The sequence below is a fragment of the Barbus barbus genome, assembly GCF_936440315.1.
Source record: "Barbus barbus genome assembly, chromosome: 14".
NCBI classification, from domain to species: Eukaryota; Metazoa; Chordata; class Actinopteri; order Cypriniformes; family Cyprinidae; genus Barbus; species Barbus barbus.
The window spans coordinates 9,989,907-10,007,698 of NC_136742.1; the positions used below are offsets into that span (position 1 = coordinate 9,989,907).

The 17,792-nt window shown below is 35.1% G+C and overlaps 1 protein-coding gene across 1 annotated transcript; it reads left to right on the forward strand.

The window, feature by feature from the left end:
* Positions 1 to 918: 918 nt before the first annotated feature.
* On the forward strand, positions 919 to 3,880 carry LOC306880108 (protein FAM177A1-like). The gene is made up of 5 exons (XM_079433415.1): positions 919 to 1,068; positions 1,506 to 1,688; positions 1,864 to 1,930; positions 2,980 to 3,077; positions 3,172 to 3,880. Exons 1-5 carry the CDS (start codon positions 1,000 to 1,002, stop codon positions 3,370 to 3,372), a joined length of 618 nt encoding a protein of 205 aa, XP_079289541.1. The 5' UTR covers positions 919 to 999; the 3' UTR covers positions 3,373 to 3,880.
* The last annotated feature ends 13,912 nt before the right edge of the window (positions 3,881 to 17,792 follow it).

Consider the following 17,792-nt stretch of genomic DNA (forward strand, 5'->3'; position numbering starts at 1 on the left):
TGTCAAATCTGTTTACCATCTTGACAGGAAAATACTGCATTCATGATCAATTTTTCATTTATTATTTGCTAATGTTAGTGGTTACTTTGTACCATTAAAAAAGGATATTTTATAACTGAGAAACTAATTATTATTGTTTAGCACGCTATTAAAATCTATTTGTGAACAAAGTATTAATAATAAACATGGTCTACACGTAGCATTCATCATGATGTTTGGGAACAACCCAACTTGTGTTCAAGTTTATGTCACAATAACACATTAACTAATGCAAAAAAGAAGCATTACTTACTCATCAGATCAATCTTCTCTTCTAGATGAAATGTTGTTCTTCTTTTGAGGGAAATCCAGCCTAAACTAACAGTATAGGTCCTTTAGGGGCTTTCAAAAAAAATGCACCAAAACGCGCCGACGCTTTTGACAACCCCAGTATGATCAACTTTTTGATTCAAAATACAACAAATCTCAAATGAAATAATTAAAATTGTTATTGATGTATCTCTGAAAGCTTTTTAATAAAACAGCAATATATATGTATAAATTACAAAGGAAATGTAATCAAAATCTTAATAGTACAATATAACCCTTATTAAATGATATATTATTGTGTTTCGGTGGTGACAAATTTGGGGAGAGGACAAATATTCCAAAACTTTCTGAAAATTCAGTATGAGACTTAACTGCACAATTACTAGGAATGCGTAACTTGGATATTATACAATTTGCATACACACAACATTTATGGAAAAAGACATTTTTTTCAAGATGTTTGCACCAATTCTGTAGAATGACACACACACACACACTAGAAATACACAAGGTAAATTGTTGTAAGCACAAAAATTAATTACACCCCAGAACGTTGGGTGGCACAAATATAGTAATTTCCCATTGGCTCCGCCTGGAGGCTGCTGCTGTGCGGTGGTATGAACAAATGTCTCCGCCTGGACTTTGGGTTGATGCTGCTGCACTGGAAAGCAGAGTTCACACACAATAGCGATGGCAGAAATACCCCTTTATCTATCCAGCGTCAGTATAACTGTCACACATGATATGGACCCTGACAAGGTAAATTATATATTTGACTAATATGTTTACATTTATTTTAAAACCCAATAAATTAATGAAAATGCACAGTTTTATTGTATAATTTTGCATTTAATTTAAGCATTCACTTGTGCCAGGAATTAAACCATGGTCATCTCTAACATAACGCTATAAAAATACTAAATGTCTTAAGTTTTTAATATATTAATTGTTTGTTACATATAAATCAGATTATAGCTACTGTAGGTCTATTCCACCAAAAGTTACTATATTACTACAGGGGAAAGATAACATGGTAATAGACATTAAATACAGAATTGAATATGTCAGAATGGTTTGAAACAATAAATTTTTTAAAGCAGACTCATGCATTTATTATGATTTTAGATGCAATACGTACTGTGGTATTGTGGAAAACCAACTTATTTGTAATATATCTGCTGTGTGCCTGTGGACAGAGCTCTGGAAAAGAGAAGGAATATGAGTGTGTGGAGCTTGGTGATCTGGACAGAAAAGAGAAGACCCCACGCCGCATTATTCATTTCTCCAGCGGGGAGACCATGGAAGAATACAGCACAGATGAGGAGGAGGAAGACAAAACACAGAACGCAAAGAAAGACCTTCTGTCCTCCATAGACACAGTATGTGTGTTTGAACAAATACCCTGAAGGATCCTTCAGTTCACCCATCATTTACTCACCCTCATGTCATTCCAAACCTGTAATGTAGGCTTTGTTTTCTATACAATTAAAAAATCTGAATAAGAGTTGAATATAACTTTTATTTTTTCTCTCTTTTTTTTTTTTTTTTTTTAAGTCCAAGCTGACTTGGGGCCCATATGTCTGGTTTCAGATGTGGAGAGCAGCTACATCCACTATATCTGGCAAGTCTGATTCAAAACCGAAAACTGCATCTTTAAACTAACATGACAAACTGAACTATGGAATTTGAGTCATTTTCAAGTGTTCCAGATATCCAAAAATTTATATGCTGAAGTATTTTGTTTGCAGGTTAAAGCCAATATCCATCTCGTTTGCAGATGTATTATTATGTAACAAATCTTTATTTCTGACCAAGCATATTGTATAAAAAAGTGCATAACCATACATATCGGTAAAAAAAACTTTTAGATATTATTTCCAAATTTGAATGTCAGTTTTAAATTGTGCAAACGTGCATTTTTGTCAAACCTTTTGACTTTATGAATAAAAAAAGTACATTTTTACTACCTTTCTATAATTATATGTAGGCTATGTATGTGTGTGTGTATATATATAAAAAAAAATTTTTTTTTTGTGCATTTATATCACTATACAAATACATTACACTACACAATTATTAGATTTAATTTTTTTATCACCTATCCACAATATTTTATCCCCACCTTAACATCACTCCAGCTCCTGCAAAATTAACAATCTTAGCTTTTCTTTTTGGAGAAAACTGTTAAAAATCATATTCTGTGCACGGGCATAAAGACAGAAATGTGCATAATCATGCCCGGGGATTAAAAATGTTTTTGTTTTTTCATATTTATGTTTGTGTCTGTGTAATTAGGGCCATTGTGGATGATGTTAAATGATTATGACATGTTGGTTTTGGTGTTTTATTCAAATATGCAAAACAGCAGGAACATTTTCATTTTAAATATATGATTATTTTTTGTGTTCTATCTAGTTCAAGCACCACATCATGAGATTTTCTTTAATCATTTGAAATCCTGGGACTCCACAGAGATTCACTAAGCACCTTAAAAAGCTTTTCTTTCTTTTTTTTAAATGACTGTATAGATGAATACATACACAAACATCCATCAAGAATTCAAGCAGAAAATGTTTAAGTGCTTATTTTTCACCCTTTATTATGCCACATATAAATATTCATATTCATATTCTCATAACTATGTCAAATTCCACCTGTCCCATCTTTCAGCTTGTGACTACCTCAGTGAGCGAATGGCATCGCTTTTTGGCATCACCTCAGCTAAATACCAGTATGCCATAGATGAATACAGCCGGTCGAAGAGGGAGGTACGGCAGTCCTTTATCTTGGTAAAATCGGAATATCTAAGAATCAGAATTGTCATATTATAATGTTTTTGTCGGGGGGTGGGGGGTTTCACAGAAAGAAGAAAGAGATGAAGATACACAGCTCTCTGAAGAGGCAGAGCACCTGTTTGAAGAGCAGCAAAATGATGAAGATGAGGATCCAAAGACCAACCAGCCCGACGCTAACAGTACTCAAGTACAGGTGACCAATGAGCTGGACCTTCACCCTTCTTTTGCACCCAACACAGTTCACATCCCTGCTCTTACTAGCACTTAATGACAAGTATAGTTTGTCAAATACTTGTGGTTTAAACATTAGCCTCTATTCTTTAAAGCACTTATTACCACAGAGACATAATCAGGATCTGATTTTGAATATTAACTTGTGTCTTTGACTGCCTTAATGCACTGATCCAGGGCCAGTGAAACTATACTGATCATGGTGCTAATGAGGAGATGAGCCAATTCTTTAGCCTCAGACCAAAAATGAATTCTTCTAGAAATGGAACTAACATGATTCCACTGAACATTTCTATGTGTGTTTTTAATGTACTCTACAGTATGTAATGGATGAATTATTATTAGTGTTATGAAGCATTTGATTGCATTTGCATCAATACAGAGACACATACCTCACACTGAATTTTCCGTTTTTATATAATATACTGGTAATGCTTGATATTTGTCTTGTCATTGTTTGTACTGAATCATTAAATGTTTTTTAAAAATATTTTTTTTTTACCATTTTGTGTTTAACATGAATAAAATACTAGAGTATTATATCTTATGTGACTTAAATGTTTTAGTTTTTTATTAGTGGTGTTATTTTAGTATTACTGAGATACTATGAGCCAAATTTACTTTCTGCTAGTGATTGACTGACACGTTTTTAATATTATATTTTATCTCAGTTTATATTTATTTCAAGTAACAAAAATGTTGGTTTAGTTAACTATAAGTATATTTTAAGTACATTTATATCACTATATTTTGTGTTATACTACACTGGAATTACATTACAGATAACTAGTTAAGCTGCTGAGAGAGTGACTTTGACATTTTTTTTTCCTTTTTTGGATTGTCATTGAAATGCAATTGTTGATTTTTGTTTTGTTTTTATGCTGCTGAAGCAGTGGGAACATGCAAAACATTATTTGCAATGGTCTCCCTTTCATACAGTAGTTTCCCCTACTAGTTTCCTTTTGAGCTGTTTTTCTGACTTTTTATAAGTTTATAAATATTATGTTTTATTATAACAGCTTCCTCACCCTTGAAAATCACTAAGCGCTTGAAATTGCTGGGAAAGTGCTTGAATTTCACTCTTTAAGCTCTCTGAAGCCTGTCGGTTGGATGGGTTTGTATGTGTTGTGTGGGCAGAGCTGAGCTCTCTCACTGATAGATACGGTTTTGTCTTGGGCAACAAAGGTCTCAATGTCTGTGTGGTACTGAAGGCCAGTTGAGCATGTCCTCGGCGTAACCCTGCTCATCTGAGTAAGTCTGCTTTCATTCAGACAGGGACATTCATTACGACATGCAGAACTCCATCAGGTTCATTTACAGTATATTGCAAAAAAATCATGTAATTGTAAGAGGCATGTAATTTGGGAATAAAATGGCTAATAATGAAGGGACAATTTTGAATAGATTTTTATATTTTTATTTGGTCACACAGCCTTTATTCATGAAATGTAAATCTCTTGTTGTCTCTCATGCTGTATTACCACCAAATCTTGGATTCAATCTTTTTTTTTTTTCAAAGTTTTGCATTTCTTTTTGGAACTGACTGATCAGTGTTTTTGATTGAAAAATACATTATTTGTGGATAATTTTGTCAACATTCACTCTCATAAACTGTGCTAAATGAAAGAAAACAAGTTTATAAAAAGAGCTGAATCCAATATCTGGTAATAATATGGCATAACAAGAAATATTTTTTTTTTTTGGAGGCGAGTCATTTTTCTTAGTTAAATGCAGAGGATAAATTCTGAGTTTGGGTTACCTGACTTTGCCTTCACGTCACTTCACTTCATTCCATCTTGTGAAGTCTAAAATGTAAGCTGTTATTTTATGACTTGAGAAATTGATAATCATCCCATTCAAGCCTACTTCAATTTTACAGCTCCCACCAAATGTTGCAATTTGTTGTTGAAATGTATCAATTGCAAAAGGAAAATAGTGTTAATTATGAGTTCTGTTAACAACCTAAAATAGGTACTTTTTCTCACCAGAAACTGAAAATCATCAAAGTTTGTTGTTTCAATACAAAAAAAAAAAAAGATCAATAGTGTAGATCATGAGTTTTACTAACAACCTAAAATTGGTATTTCTTCCTACCATAGAACTGAAAATCATCCCAAGAGTGATTCAGGCCGGTTTCCTCCAGTGGTGCAGTTTGTTGTTTCCATACAAATAAAATAAACAACTGTGTTAATTATGAGTTCTACTAACAACCTAAAAATAGGTCGTGTTTCTTACCTGAAATTGAAATTCACCCAATGCATTCAGGTTGATTTCCAGCCTCCACGTTCATCCAAATGTTGCAGTTTGTTTTTTAAAAGACAAAAAATATTGTTAATTTTGAGTCATATTAAGTGTACAGCTTGCAGACATTTCTAAATCATAATTGCTGGTTTTATTAAGTCTACAACATACAACGGTTTCTAACGTTAAAAATTAAAGTGCATTTTCACAATATCTCACCTTATTGGTATGCAAGATGTGGATTTCCCTCATAATGTTTCTGTGATGCAAGACATATGGACAAAACCTGCACTTTTCAAAAAACTGAGTTTTGGGTTTGTTTCTGTATGTTTTCTCTGGTCAGCTGGGACAGCTCACCTCTTCAGTGTCCAGCACAAGCACTTCTATCTGTTCTGTGACATCATAACATGATCAAAAATGCCAACAGAGGGCAGCAGAAAGCGCCAGTTTTGTTGTCATGACGACTGGATTTTTTTCAGCTGATGCAACTACTACAATGAGAGTATTAGTAATAGGAAATAAACTTGAAATGGAAAAGAAACAGATTTCTTACGATACCAGATACGACAATTAGATACTGAGGATATTTAATGGGACAAAGTTATATTTGATGTGTTCTTCAAAAGAGCCAGCAGATGGCAATGTTAACCGTGTGGTGTCAGAATAAGGTTTTGGAATGACATGATGCATTAATAAATGATAACTATTTTTAGTTTGGGGTAAAATATTTCTTTCTTTCTTTTAATGATAATTGAGAGTGATGGAGAAGAAATGTGATTTAGACATGCACCTGACAAAAAACATGAGATATAAACTAAGGCTATACCTTTAAACACACACACAAATTAAGAACAATATTAATTGTGATTAACATTAATTCACAGAAAGCTATGCATTCACTAATAATTTGGTAGCCTATTGCAGGTTTATTTTAATATTAAAGTCAAATTTGCTGTGAATGTATTCACCCAGGCCATCCTGAGAAACATGTAAGAAACAAATCCATCAATAAAGTGTTTTAACTTTAAACCATTATGCTTCTGGCCAAAATAATAGTCCATAATCCATAATAACACTTCCTCCAGTGAAACAGTTCATGTCCCGTTGACTTTTAACATTAATAATTCACTAACATTTTTGTTTACGACTGTTTTGGACTGTTTTCGCTTGTAAGCACTGCTTGATATGTGCATATTTCTCTCCTGATTCACTGGAGAAAGCCATATTTTAGCTGGAAGCAATGGTTTAAAGTTGAAAGCATCTTGATGATGAATTTGTCTATTACAAACATGCAGCTTTTTGCTAGATGTTAATTGATGGACTGGACTGGATTGGTGTGGATTACCTGTGGATTACTGTAATGTTCTTATTCTTAGTTTGTTTGGACTCTCATTCTGACGGCACCCATTCACTGCAGAGGACCCATCGGTGATTGAATTAGTATGTCCACATGTATATCTTAAACATCTCAGGTAAAAGTATCTATTCAACATGGGTGCAAAAACGTGTGTAATGGTGTAAGCATATGGTCTCAATAATACATAGTTTCTTTTTCAAACGTGCTGTTAAAATCATAATCTTGCTTGTGATTCTGACTAATGACTGTTTTGACGACCTCTAGTTAGTTACACACAGTAGCCTATAAGTAGTTTGCACAAATCAGTTTAAATGTGCTCCAGTACATTGTCATGGTTTATAATCAGTGGAAAAACCCAGATTACACAAATCTCTTAATGATAGTATTTAGCAACACTTGATGGCCGTGTTTATCTGGGCTATCAGCTATTGTGGAACTCTGTAATGTTACAGTGGGAAAACAATACTTTTTTCTACCATGCTTGCCCGTCTCTTTTTGTGCTTCAAATGTTGAAGCGTGGCTTCTAGTTTCACTTGTGGTTTACTTCATTATACATACATGTATTCGGTGCCCTGAATGCATCATACCACAGCTAGTGACTTCCAAAAATAGGTCACACCGCATCCTTCATCCTCTGTGATTGTACCCTTCACAAAGATTTGTTTCTAAACTAGCGGGGGGATTCTGTGTTATTCGTTACATCCGTCTAGACTCTGCACACATCAGAGATTGTTCACCTTTTCCGTCGTGGCTTTGCGTCAGACAGCTGCAGAAAAGTGGGTGAGTCTGGGCTTTTTTTTTTTTTTTTTTAAACCAGGAAAAAAATAGACATGAATGTACTCTGCAGAGACTCCCAGGCTGAAAATAGTTCTGCACAGCCACTAGCCCTCTGTGTATTATTAGGGGCCATTTCCTTTTATTCAAATCCTTGTCCTGATCCTACAATGATGTCCGGATGTTGTCCAGTTCGGTTGTGATGCCAAATGATGCTTTGAAAAGACCCACTCCTACAACGCCCCAGTGCTGTAATACCAGACCTCCAAAGTTAGCTAAAAAAAAAACAAGCATAAAGCAGCAGTCAGTGTTCGTGAACAATCGAGTCCCCCTCACAAACGTGTCAACACTAGGACCTGAGCAGAGGTAGCCAAATATTATTATTGTTAGCTGAATACTTTTGATGTCAAATATTTACTTGAAGTAACCCCTGAGATTTCAAGTTATTATTCCAAAAGTTAAATGACACATTTGCATTGTCTGATGTCGCTTAGTTGTCACATAGGCTAACATGCAAGTAAACAGATAAATATCAAAATTTTTAAAGTAAGTGTTTTATGTTTATTGGGTTCGCTCTTTTAGGGTGACCATAGGCCCTGTTTTTCCTGTAGTTGACTTTTGTTCAAAAGTTTGACCAATAGCATGCAGGCATTGTGCATAATCGACCAATCGTGGCATGTGAGAAGGTGGGATCTAGAGAGAATGGTCAAAGCAATGTAAATATGCTGTACATAATTTATGAGGACAGTAGAGAGCAAGTCAATAGGAAAACAAAGCAAAAACCCGGTCATTTTAGGCAATTTAGAAATTAAAAATGTCCAAGAAAAAGAGGACATATAGTCACCCCACTTCACTTTCAAATGTTTAAACCCTCAAGCTTTTAACACGTCAAATCATTAAAGGGATAATTCACCCAAAAATGAAAATTCTGCCATTAATTACTCACCCTCAAGTCGTTCCAAACCCGTAAGACCTTCATTCATCTTCAGAACTCAAATTAAGATGTTTTTGATGAAATCCAAGAGCTTTCTGACCCTTCATAGACAGCAAAGTTCCTACCATGTTCAAGGTCCAGAAAGATACAAGAACATCGACAAAAATAGTCCATGTGACATCAGTGGCATCATGTGTGACATCATTCTTCTCATCCGCATCACCCTGGTGCCATTTTGGAGAGTATCACATACGTAAACAACGTATGCATGTATGTGATACTCTTCAAAATGGCACCAGGGTGATGCGGAGGAGAAGAATTGTTGAATAAAGTCGTTATTTTAGTTTTCTTGCGCAACAAAAAATATTCCCGTAGCTTCATAAAATTACGATTGAACCACTGATGTCACATGGACTATTTTAACGTTGTCCTTACTACCTTTCTGGGCCTTGAACGTGGTAGGACCCTTGCTGTCTATGAAGATTCAGAATGCTCTCGGATTTCATAAAAAATATCTTAATTTGTGTTCGGAAGGCGAACAAAGGTCTTACTGGTTTGGTACGACATGAGGGTGAGACAGAATTAATTGGTGAAAGAATTTTAATTTTTAGGTGACCTATGCCATATTGGTGAAATGCTGTAAACTTCTGTCCACAAAGATCTTGGAAATTATGTAAATGTGAATGTACTGTAAATAAAGAGATCCTAGCACACAATGCATTCCTAGCACACAGCGCAAACAGAGAGGGAGTCAGCAGAGCCATTCTGAGATCCTGAAATCATGAGCTACTCATGTGTACACTTCTCTGAAACACCCAGCATATCAGATCACAATTATAGTGCTTCCCTATTTATTGTAATTTTACATTCAATGTAGCCTTTCATCAACTCACAAACCCCCTGCAGTTTGATGTATGACCTAGGGGATTGTGGTTTGTAACTGTAGCGGCCTAGCAGGTATGCTATCAGTTCTCTGTTATAGCATGTTAGCACTAGGCTACTCTAGCCTTCTGTACTTATTCTGCATATATATTTAATGGGTATACAGTATATGTAAAAGTTTATTGTTTCTTATTTTATTATTTGCATGTTCCTACCAAATAATCAAATGTAATATGACATTTATTAAGCTAGCAGGCTAACAGTATGCTAAGCTAGATGCTGAGCAGTTAAACAACAAGAAATATTTAATTTCACAATCTATGCTTGCATAATAAACTGACTGTGTGCTGAACACAACATTTTTCATATGACATAATCATTTTGGATTGAGGTATATTTGAAGCCTGCAAAAAAAAAAAAAAAATTTATAAGAGAAGTTACAGATAATTTTGTATGTATGATTCATTTTATTGCACTGCACATTCATTTCTGCCCATAGAGTGACTGAGAGTCATAAATGTATAAAAGTGATTTAATGACATCAAGATCATAGCATGATTGTTTTACGAGCTGCACGTGATCCTAAATGACTATTGAGCTTTCTTTAATGATACCAAAGTTTCCATCTCCTTTTATAAAAAAAAAAAAAAGCTAGCTTTTTGCAACTTTGGAATACATTAATTTCTACATACTAATGCAATTTTTCAATTTAAAGTACTATAAATTAACATTAGTTAATGTATGATGAACAAGCATGAGAATATTTTATAATTAAAATGTACCCAGAATAATAAATGCTGTAAAAATGGTTTAGTAGCTATTTAAATGCACTGACTCATCAGACTGAATGAATCCAGTGTGTTTTCAGATTGTGAAGTTCTGTTCCCTAAACCCTAAACTCTGTAATCCAATTCACATTTCTACACAAGTTTACATGTGCAGTACATGTATTCCCATAATGTCACTGGACCTATGGTGAATATTTTTGCAAATATTAGCGGATATTTAGTAAATATTTAGTGATAAAGATGTTCATAAGACATCAAATGTGTGTAAACATGCTTTTTGAATCTGATTGAAGTTGGATTCAAGCATTTAGGCTACATGCCGAATTTTTCCTATTGATAATATTATTCCAGGCTACAACACCCCTTCAAATCATGCATGTCTATATGAAGGCCATTATTCTGATTACTAAAGGATTATTTGGTTACATTTAAATGTAGCTATCATTAGTTCATGTAACGTAATGCATTAACTAATGAATTGAACTTAATTGTAAAGTGTAATCTGTCATATTAGCTATATGGGATTTACTTTGTTGCAAATGAGGATATATATATATATAATACAGCGTAAGCAAACAATGACAGTTTGTAGCAACTGAAAATGAATCTGCCAAATTCCAAACAGGAGAAACCACAAAAACTGGTTTTAACAAAAGACAACTTCGCTAGTCCAAAAATGCAGCTGACTTCCAAATACAGCATGACTGGCCTGCACAGATACGTTCTGACGGGGATTTCCACCACCCATCCTCTTTCCTGCTGCTTATTTGCCCAAAAACCCAGATCTCTTCTTCCAGCACACCAGAGCCACAGACTTTTCCCAGTCATTCGTAACATTACTGCAAACGGCAAGGCTGCTAAAACCAAAACAGATCAAATTCTACAATTTCATCATTACTAGACTTTACTGTATTGCCAGACTTTTTAAAAAATTCTACATTTACAAACATGCACAGTCATTTCTACATTCATTTCTTAGGAAAATGCAGAATCAAGGCATATGAGAAACAAGAAACTAGCTAGTTAATATTACTTAATATCACTGAATCTGTCTATCTATCTATCTGTTGATTTATGTGACCCTGGACCACAAAACCAGTCATAAGTAGCATGGGCCAAAAATACATTGTACGGGCAAAAATTATCGATTTTTCTTTTATGCCAAAAATCATTAAGTAAAGATTATGTTCCATGAAGATATTTTGTAAATTTCCAACCGTAAATATATCAAAACTTAGTAATATGCATTCCTAAGAACTTCATTTGGACAACTTTAAAAGCGATTTTCTCCATATTTTGATTTTTTTGCACCTTCAGATTCCAGATTTTCAAATTGTTGTATATCAGCCAAATATGGTCCTATCCAAACAAACCATACATCAATGGAAAGCGTATTAGTTTTGCATGCAAGGGTATTTAAAAAAAGGCTACTTGTATCATGCTGTGAGAAAAGAGTACTTCAGATAAAATGCTGTTTCTCCCTGAGCTCTGGAAAGTCCCCACCAGACGCTGCCTGCTCTACGAACACAGAGCGAGAACCTCAAAGGCAAGAGGTCACATCTGCCCTCACAGTAAGGGTGTAAACCTCAAAGCTTGAGTGAGTAGGCAAGCCAAAAGAAAAAAATAGAATCGGTTCTTTCTTTGATAATGAACACATATTGGGGAGATTTTTGGTATTTTTCAGTTGGGCTAAGCAATATTTCAAGCCTGTATTTTTGTTTGTGGTTCAGGCATCATGCACAATCGTGTGCATGTCAGAGTACAACAGATAGCATTTAAGATAATGTGTAGCCCTCATCAAGGCACTTTTGGTTGTATAACGACCTTATTCATAATTTGGCATCACACAGGATTCATATCATTGCATGTGTAAATGTTTTTTATCTTGGGTTCTTCTGTTACATAACTGTTGACTTCATCACTGTTGACATGATGCATTCATCAAAACCTCTCTATTTACTAAGATGTGTTTAACAATACAGACTGGCGTGGTCACTCCAGACATAAATGAGCTCATTCATAGAGGGCTGTTAGTTGGGGAAATTCAGGGACATTCTGTCCAGCACTAAGCGAAGTTCCAGCCCTTCATACCAGCATTTCCTCTTCCTGTCTAACCTTTTGCTTTCAACAGCCCAGCACAGCATGCAAGCTTTATGAGAACAGGAAGACTTTGTTTTTGCTTTAATGTTTAAGATGAAGTGTGTAATTTATTTGATGATCAAATTGTTTCTCTTGCCACACCTTAGTATGCAGAAAAATAAAAAGTCAATTATTTACACCGTATAAAAATGTCTCTATCACAGTATTGTGTTTGTTTGAGCATTCTGACCTGGCCAACACTGCTACATTTACTCAACCTATTGGTGTGAATTTGTGGTGGGGCTAACTGTTTGTACAGCCAATGACAGACAGGGGGTGTTCGAGTCATTATTATTGCAAATCTGTTTGGTTTTGCTATTACACACTTTGCCTTGAAGCCAGCTGGATCATTCTGTTTGTAGTAGTTTATCAATGGATATGTTTACATGTACACCAGTAGTCCGATTATTGCCAGTATAATTAGAGGAAGGAATTACTGACACATGAGCAAACTTGCTGTACATGCTACCTATAATAATTTATATAATTCCCTAAGACATGAGGTTGTTTTAGTGCCATTTATACCGCAATATATTTGTTTATACCCCAACCAGACCAAATTCTCAGGTTGGTTTTCAAATTTGTCAGCAACACATTTAAAACACCTCAATTCAGATGTATCCAACCAGCAATCAAACCATGTAACGCAAAGCTGTACATGATCCTGATCTTTGTGCTGCATGTATTTTACTATGATTAGTTACTCGGAAGCTGCCTTTTCATTATCTGAAGTCATCCATTTCCAATGGAGAGTGGTACGGGATGATTTGAGCTTTGGGTGTGTTGAAATATTTGAAGTTTTGTGGCTAGATGCAAACATCTGACTGCATGCTATGCATTTTAATCGAAACCATAAGGGTGATGTGAGGGGTTTTTTTTATATTTTTGCTCTAAATTGCAATTTTTTTAAACACTATTTCTGTGAAATGGCCAGTTAGGAATAATTATGACTAAAATAATTATTTACGTTGATTAGTCACACTATGTTTGGAAATAATATGTCAGAAATAGTAAAAAGGGATGTTAATAATTAGCATACACTGCCCTCCAAAAGTTTGGAAATGCCCTAGAAAAGTGGGGTTTTGGACAATATTGGCATGAATCCTTTTTAATTTGTGATAATTGTGCACTGATAAGGGACAACACAAACTACGAAAACATATTTTATTACATAAACAGTTTATAGATAGAAAAAAATTACATTTTTGATTCATCAAAATATCCACCATTAGCAGCTATTACAGCTCTGCATAATCTGGGCATCCGAGCTGTCAGTTTATTCAAACATTGATTTTGAATTGGCAATCAGTTGTTGAAGCTAGTATTAAGGTGTGGTGACCCAAAAATCCTTTAAAAACCTGGGCCAAGTTTAAACCAGTAACCAGGCATCACAGCTGGCAAAGGGGCATGTCTGACTTTGACATGTATATATTGCCATTATTATGTTTTATTGCTTATATGATAATGTCAAGTTACTTTAATGTATTTGCACCAAAAAATTATAAGGATTTATGCTGATATCGTCCAAAACCACACTTTGCCAGGGGTGTTTCCAAACTTTTGAAGGGCAGTGTAAAGCACAGCTGCATCTAATGCCACAACATCTAATACATAGATTTGAAACTTACCTCGTGACTGTATCGATAGTATGTTAGAAATGTGGATGTACTTAATGTGTCACAAGCTATGTTTCCATCCAAAGTTACGAATTAAACTTATATGTAAAATTGGAATATCGCAAAAAATATAGCGAATAAAGCACCGTTTCCATCCAGCGAGTTGAAGAGAACAAAATCATCACTTACTGATTAATTTGCACTAAATATCACAAAGAAAAAGAAAATTGGCTGCAGTAGGTGAAGGCACTGTATATAATAATTTTTGTATACAATAAATTACGAGCTTCAGAGCGCGCAGACGAAACACGGTCATGTTATCTTATTGTCGTAGACTGCTGTTTGGGAACGCAGTTCTGGGAGTTAATTATAACGAAGCACTTTGACGAGACTTTGGTCAAGCATTTTAGAATGACATAACTAGCATTTCAGATGCTGTGCAATGAGTTTGGCCCATTGGCTGGTCCAATATTATGCTGTCCCATTGCAAAGTCACATGTCTTTTTTGATGCGCATTAAGGATTTTTTTCGGTAAAAGTCTTTCCATCATAGTTTATGTGCATTTTTTCTTAACGGATAAGAAATTTATCCAACTTAGTTTTTTTTATGCTCATTTCCAGAATTTATGTGCATCTTGGTGTTTCCATTCAGCATTTTTAATGTGATATACCAAGATGTGCATAAAAAATAGGTACTGCCATGTTGTTGCAAAATCATCTCCCCTGGCCTCATGGGATAGTAAAGTGTCAACAAATGCACACAAGGGATAGTTCACCCAAAAATGTAATTTCTGTCATTAATTGTTCCAAACCTGTAAGACCTTCATTCATTTTCGGAACACAAATTAAGAAAATGTTTATTACATTATTGCATCATGGTAGTCTCATGAATGCACAGTGAAAACTGACATGGAAGAGAAGAAATTTAATAAAGTCATTATTTTTGTTTTCTTTCGTAAAATTAAGGTTGAACCACTGATGACACATGGACTATTTTATTGATGTCCTTACTACCTTTCTGGGACTTGATTGTGTCAGTTGCATTGCTCTCTATAGAAGGTCAGAAAGCTCTCGGATTTCATAAAAAAATATCTTAATTTGTGTTTCGAAGATAAACGAAGGTCCTACGGGTTTGGAACAGCATGAGGGTGAGTAGATCATTTTGGGGTAAACTATCCCTTTAAGAATCTTGCCAGAAGTAGTAGGTCATCCAGGTACGTTTCACCTATTGCTACTATGAATTCGGACTTACTACTCTTTTGCTGTACTGTTTTTCATATATGGAAGTAGGCAGCATCTGTGTACATGCACTTCACCTTAATTGCATCACTTCCTTGCATCATAAGCGTACATGTAAAAATAGTCAGTTGTTTAATTCAGAGAATTCACCACTTTTTTTTTTTTTTTTTTTTCATGGAAACTTTATTGAAAAGAAGTCTGCAACCATTAAAAAAAAAGGAAAGAAAGGAACTCCCCTTATCTCTGTGGTACATGCGTGTAATGGTGACGCCACTAGATTGGTACCCTTAAAAAGAGCCCCTGGAGAGGCACGGTTCCTCTTACATATTGTCACATGTAGAACATAAAGAGATGAGAGTCTTGTTTCATGTCTTGGGGGAAAATATGCATATCCACATCAAAGATTTGTGGTAAATGCTTTTGTTACATTGTGCACTGCATCGACCAAAAGCCCCATTCCACAACTCAAATACCCATTTTCACACATTTTGCAGAGCATGCTGTTGGCTTTTTTGCTTTTTGAAGTATGTTTTCGAAATCGGCCCTCTACAAAAAGCATCAAAATACAGACTTGCTGTCAGTGGGAAGGTGTAACAGAAGTAGCAGATGTTGACACCAGTAGAAAAGCATTTGCCCGCTGAGGTTTGGTTCATGTTATATTATACACCTCGGTCATAAAAAAGCAAATAGATACATGCACGAGGGAATTCCCCTGAGCGGCTGAACAATTACAGATGTGTAAATCCCCACTCCATGTCCTAGGCCAATCTCCTCCCTTTGACAGGAGCACAATATCCTCGCACTGCTCTGGGAAGCAGCTGGCTGCTCATCTGAAAGCAGCTTTGTACTTTCACCAAAGACAGATAAACAAACTCGTGATCAATTCCTAGGTCTGTATCTGCAATATTATTGTTTTTTTGCTGAAGCGCTCAGCAGCCTTGCATGCTTTCTGGGATATGCATTATCACGCTCCTGGGCCAGACATGACAGGGAAAGTTCAGGGGATTTTAGAAAGAGGAACTGTAACTATTTAAGGGAAGCTGGTGAAATGTAAAAAGAGTGAATGTTATTCAACACTCTATGTGCCCTTCACTTCACAGACTTACTAACTACACCTTGCTAAAATGATTTGGACACCTTGTTTAACTTTTATAATACATGTTTAGGTGTTGGTTTTGGCAGGATGAGTGGTAGATATTGCAGTGTTATACTGAGAAGTGTAAAGTGTTTTTTTTTATATAAAATAAACTACTAAAATTAAAATCTTTACATTAGAGCTCAGTTGACATTGCTTGCTGTTTTTTTTAATGAATAATGATGTACAGTAAATATTATTTGCTTAATAAAATTGATTATGTGAAATAGTTCTAACAGTTAAAATGATAGTTTTCCCATGTTTGCATGTTGTTTATATCGTTGTAGAATATTATTATTAATATTATATATATTCCCCACTGAATTCCCTTTTTAAAATTCCCATAGAACACAAGAAGTGACCACACATTTATTTTTGGCACAATCCATGTATACGGTCAACAAAATTCCAGCAGCATGCAGAACTTCAATAATGACTTCATGTTGACTGTGTGAGGGGAATTTTGGGATATTCATGATTCACTTGCAGTGGCTTCACTAAGCGTTGCCATGTCACATCCATAACATGTCAGGACACATGTCCACTCAGTAATGACTTTCAGTGAAAAGAACATGTTTCGTCATACTTGACTCCACCAAAGCATAACAGCATTTCCCATATTTCATAGGTGCAATCAAGATCATGTAATGGAGCAAAGTCAGTTACAGTGTTTTGCTGGGATGGCAGAAACAAATCCCTTGAAAATCAAAAAGGAGGTTCAGTTTTCAAGCGTATATTCAACCAATTTCAAGGTAATGTAATCTGCAGCCAATTAAATTTGCAGCACCTTAAGACATAATCTCAATTCTGCAGAGTCCTCGCAAAACGTTTGCATTAAAACCAATAAAAAAAACTATAACACTTTGCATGTTTAAGGGAACATCCCAGCGTTTTTTCTTTTTTTTTTTATGTGAACAGATTTGTTTCTTACAAACACGCAGCTTTTCTCTTCTCATGATGTTAATTGATGGACTATTGTGATGTTTTTATCAGCTGTTTGGACTCTCATTCTGCCGGCACCCATTCACTGCAGAGGATCCATTGGTGAGCAAGTGATATGATGCTAAATTTTTCCAAATCTGTGTGATGAAGAAACAAACTCATCTACGGTACATCTTGGATGAGTATATTTAAGCAAATCCTCCTTTTTGGGTGAACTACTTTAATACCAATTATAAATCTTATTTTGTAGTCAATACTGTGTGTACAAATCTCTTGCTGTAACAGAAGTGACTTCATTCACTCTTTTCATTACAGATGAATAAAATGGGAAGTGGTGACAGGGACTTTTCTTTTGGCGATTTCAGGTTGATTGTTAAAAATGTCATAGATTTTTGATTTATCTATTTTCAC

Bases quoted from the DNA above. Each gene is read 5' to 3' on its own strand.
- LOC306880108 (XM_079433415.1), top strand. From the start codon at position 1,000: ATGGCAGAAATACCCCTTTATCTATCCAGCGTCAGTATAACTGTCACA. The intron at 1,069-1,505 runs GTAAATTATATA...GCCTGTGGACAG, and splicing joins ATGATATGGACCCTGACAAG to AGCTCTGGAAAAGAGAAGGA. The intron at 3,078-3,171 runs GTACGGCAGTCC...GGGGTTTCACAG, and splicing joins ACAGCCGGTCGAAGAGGGAG to AAAGAAGAAAGAGATGAAGA.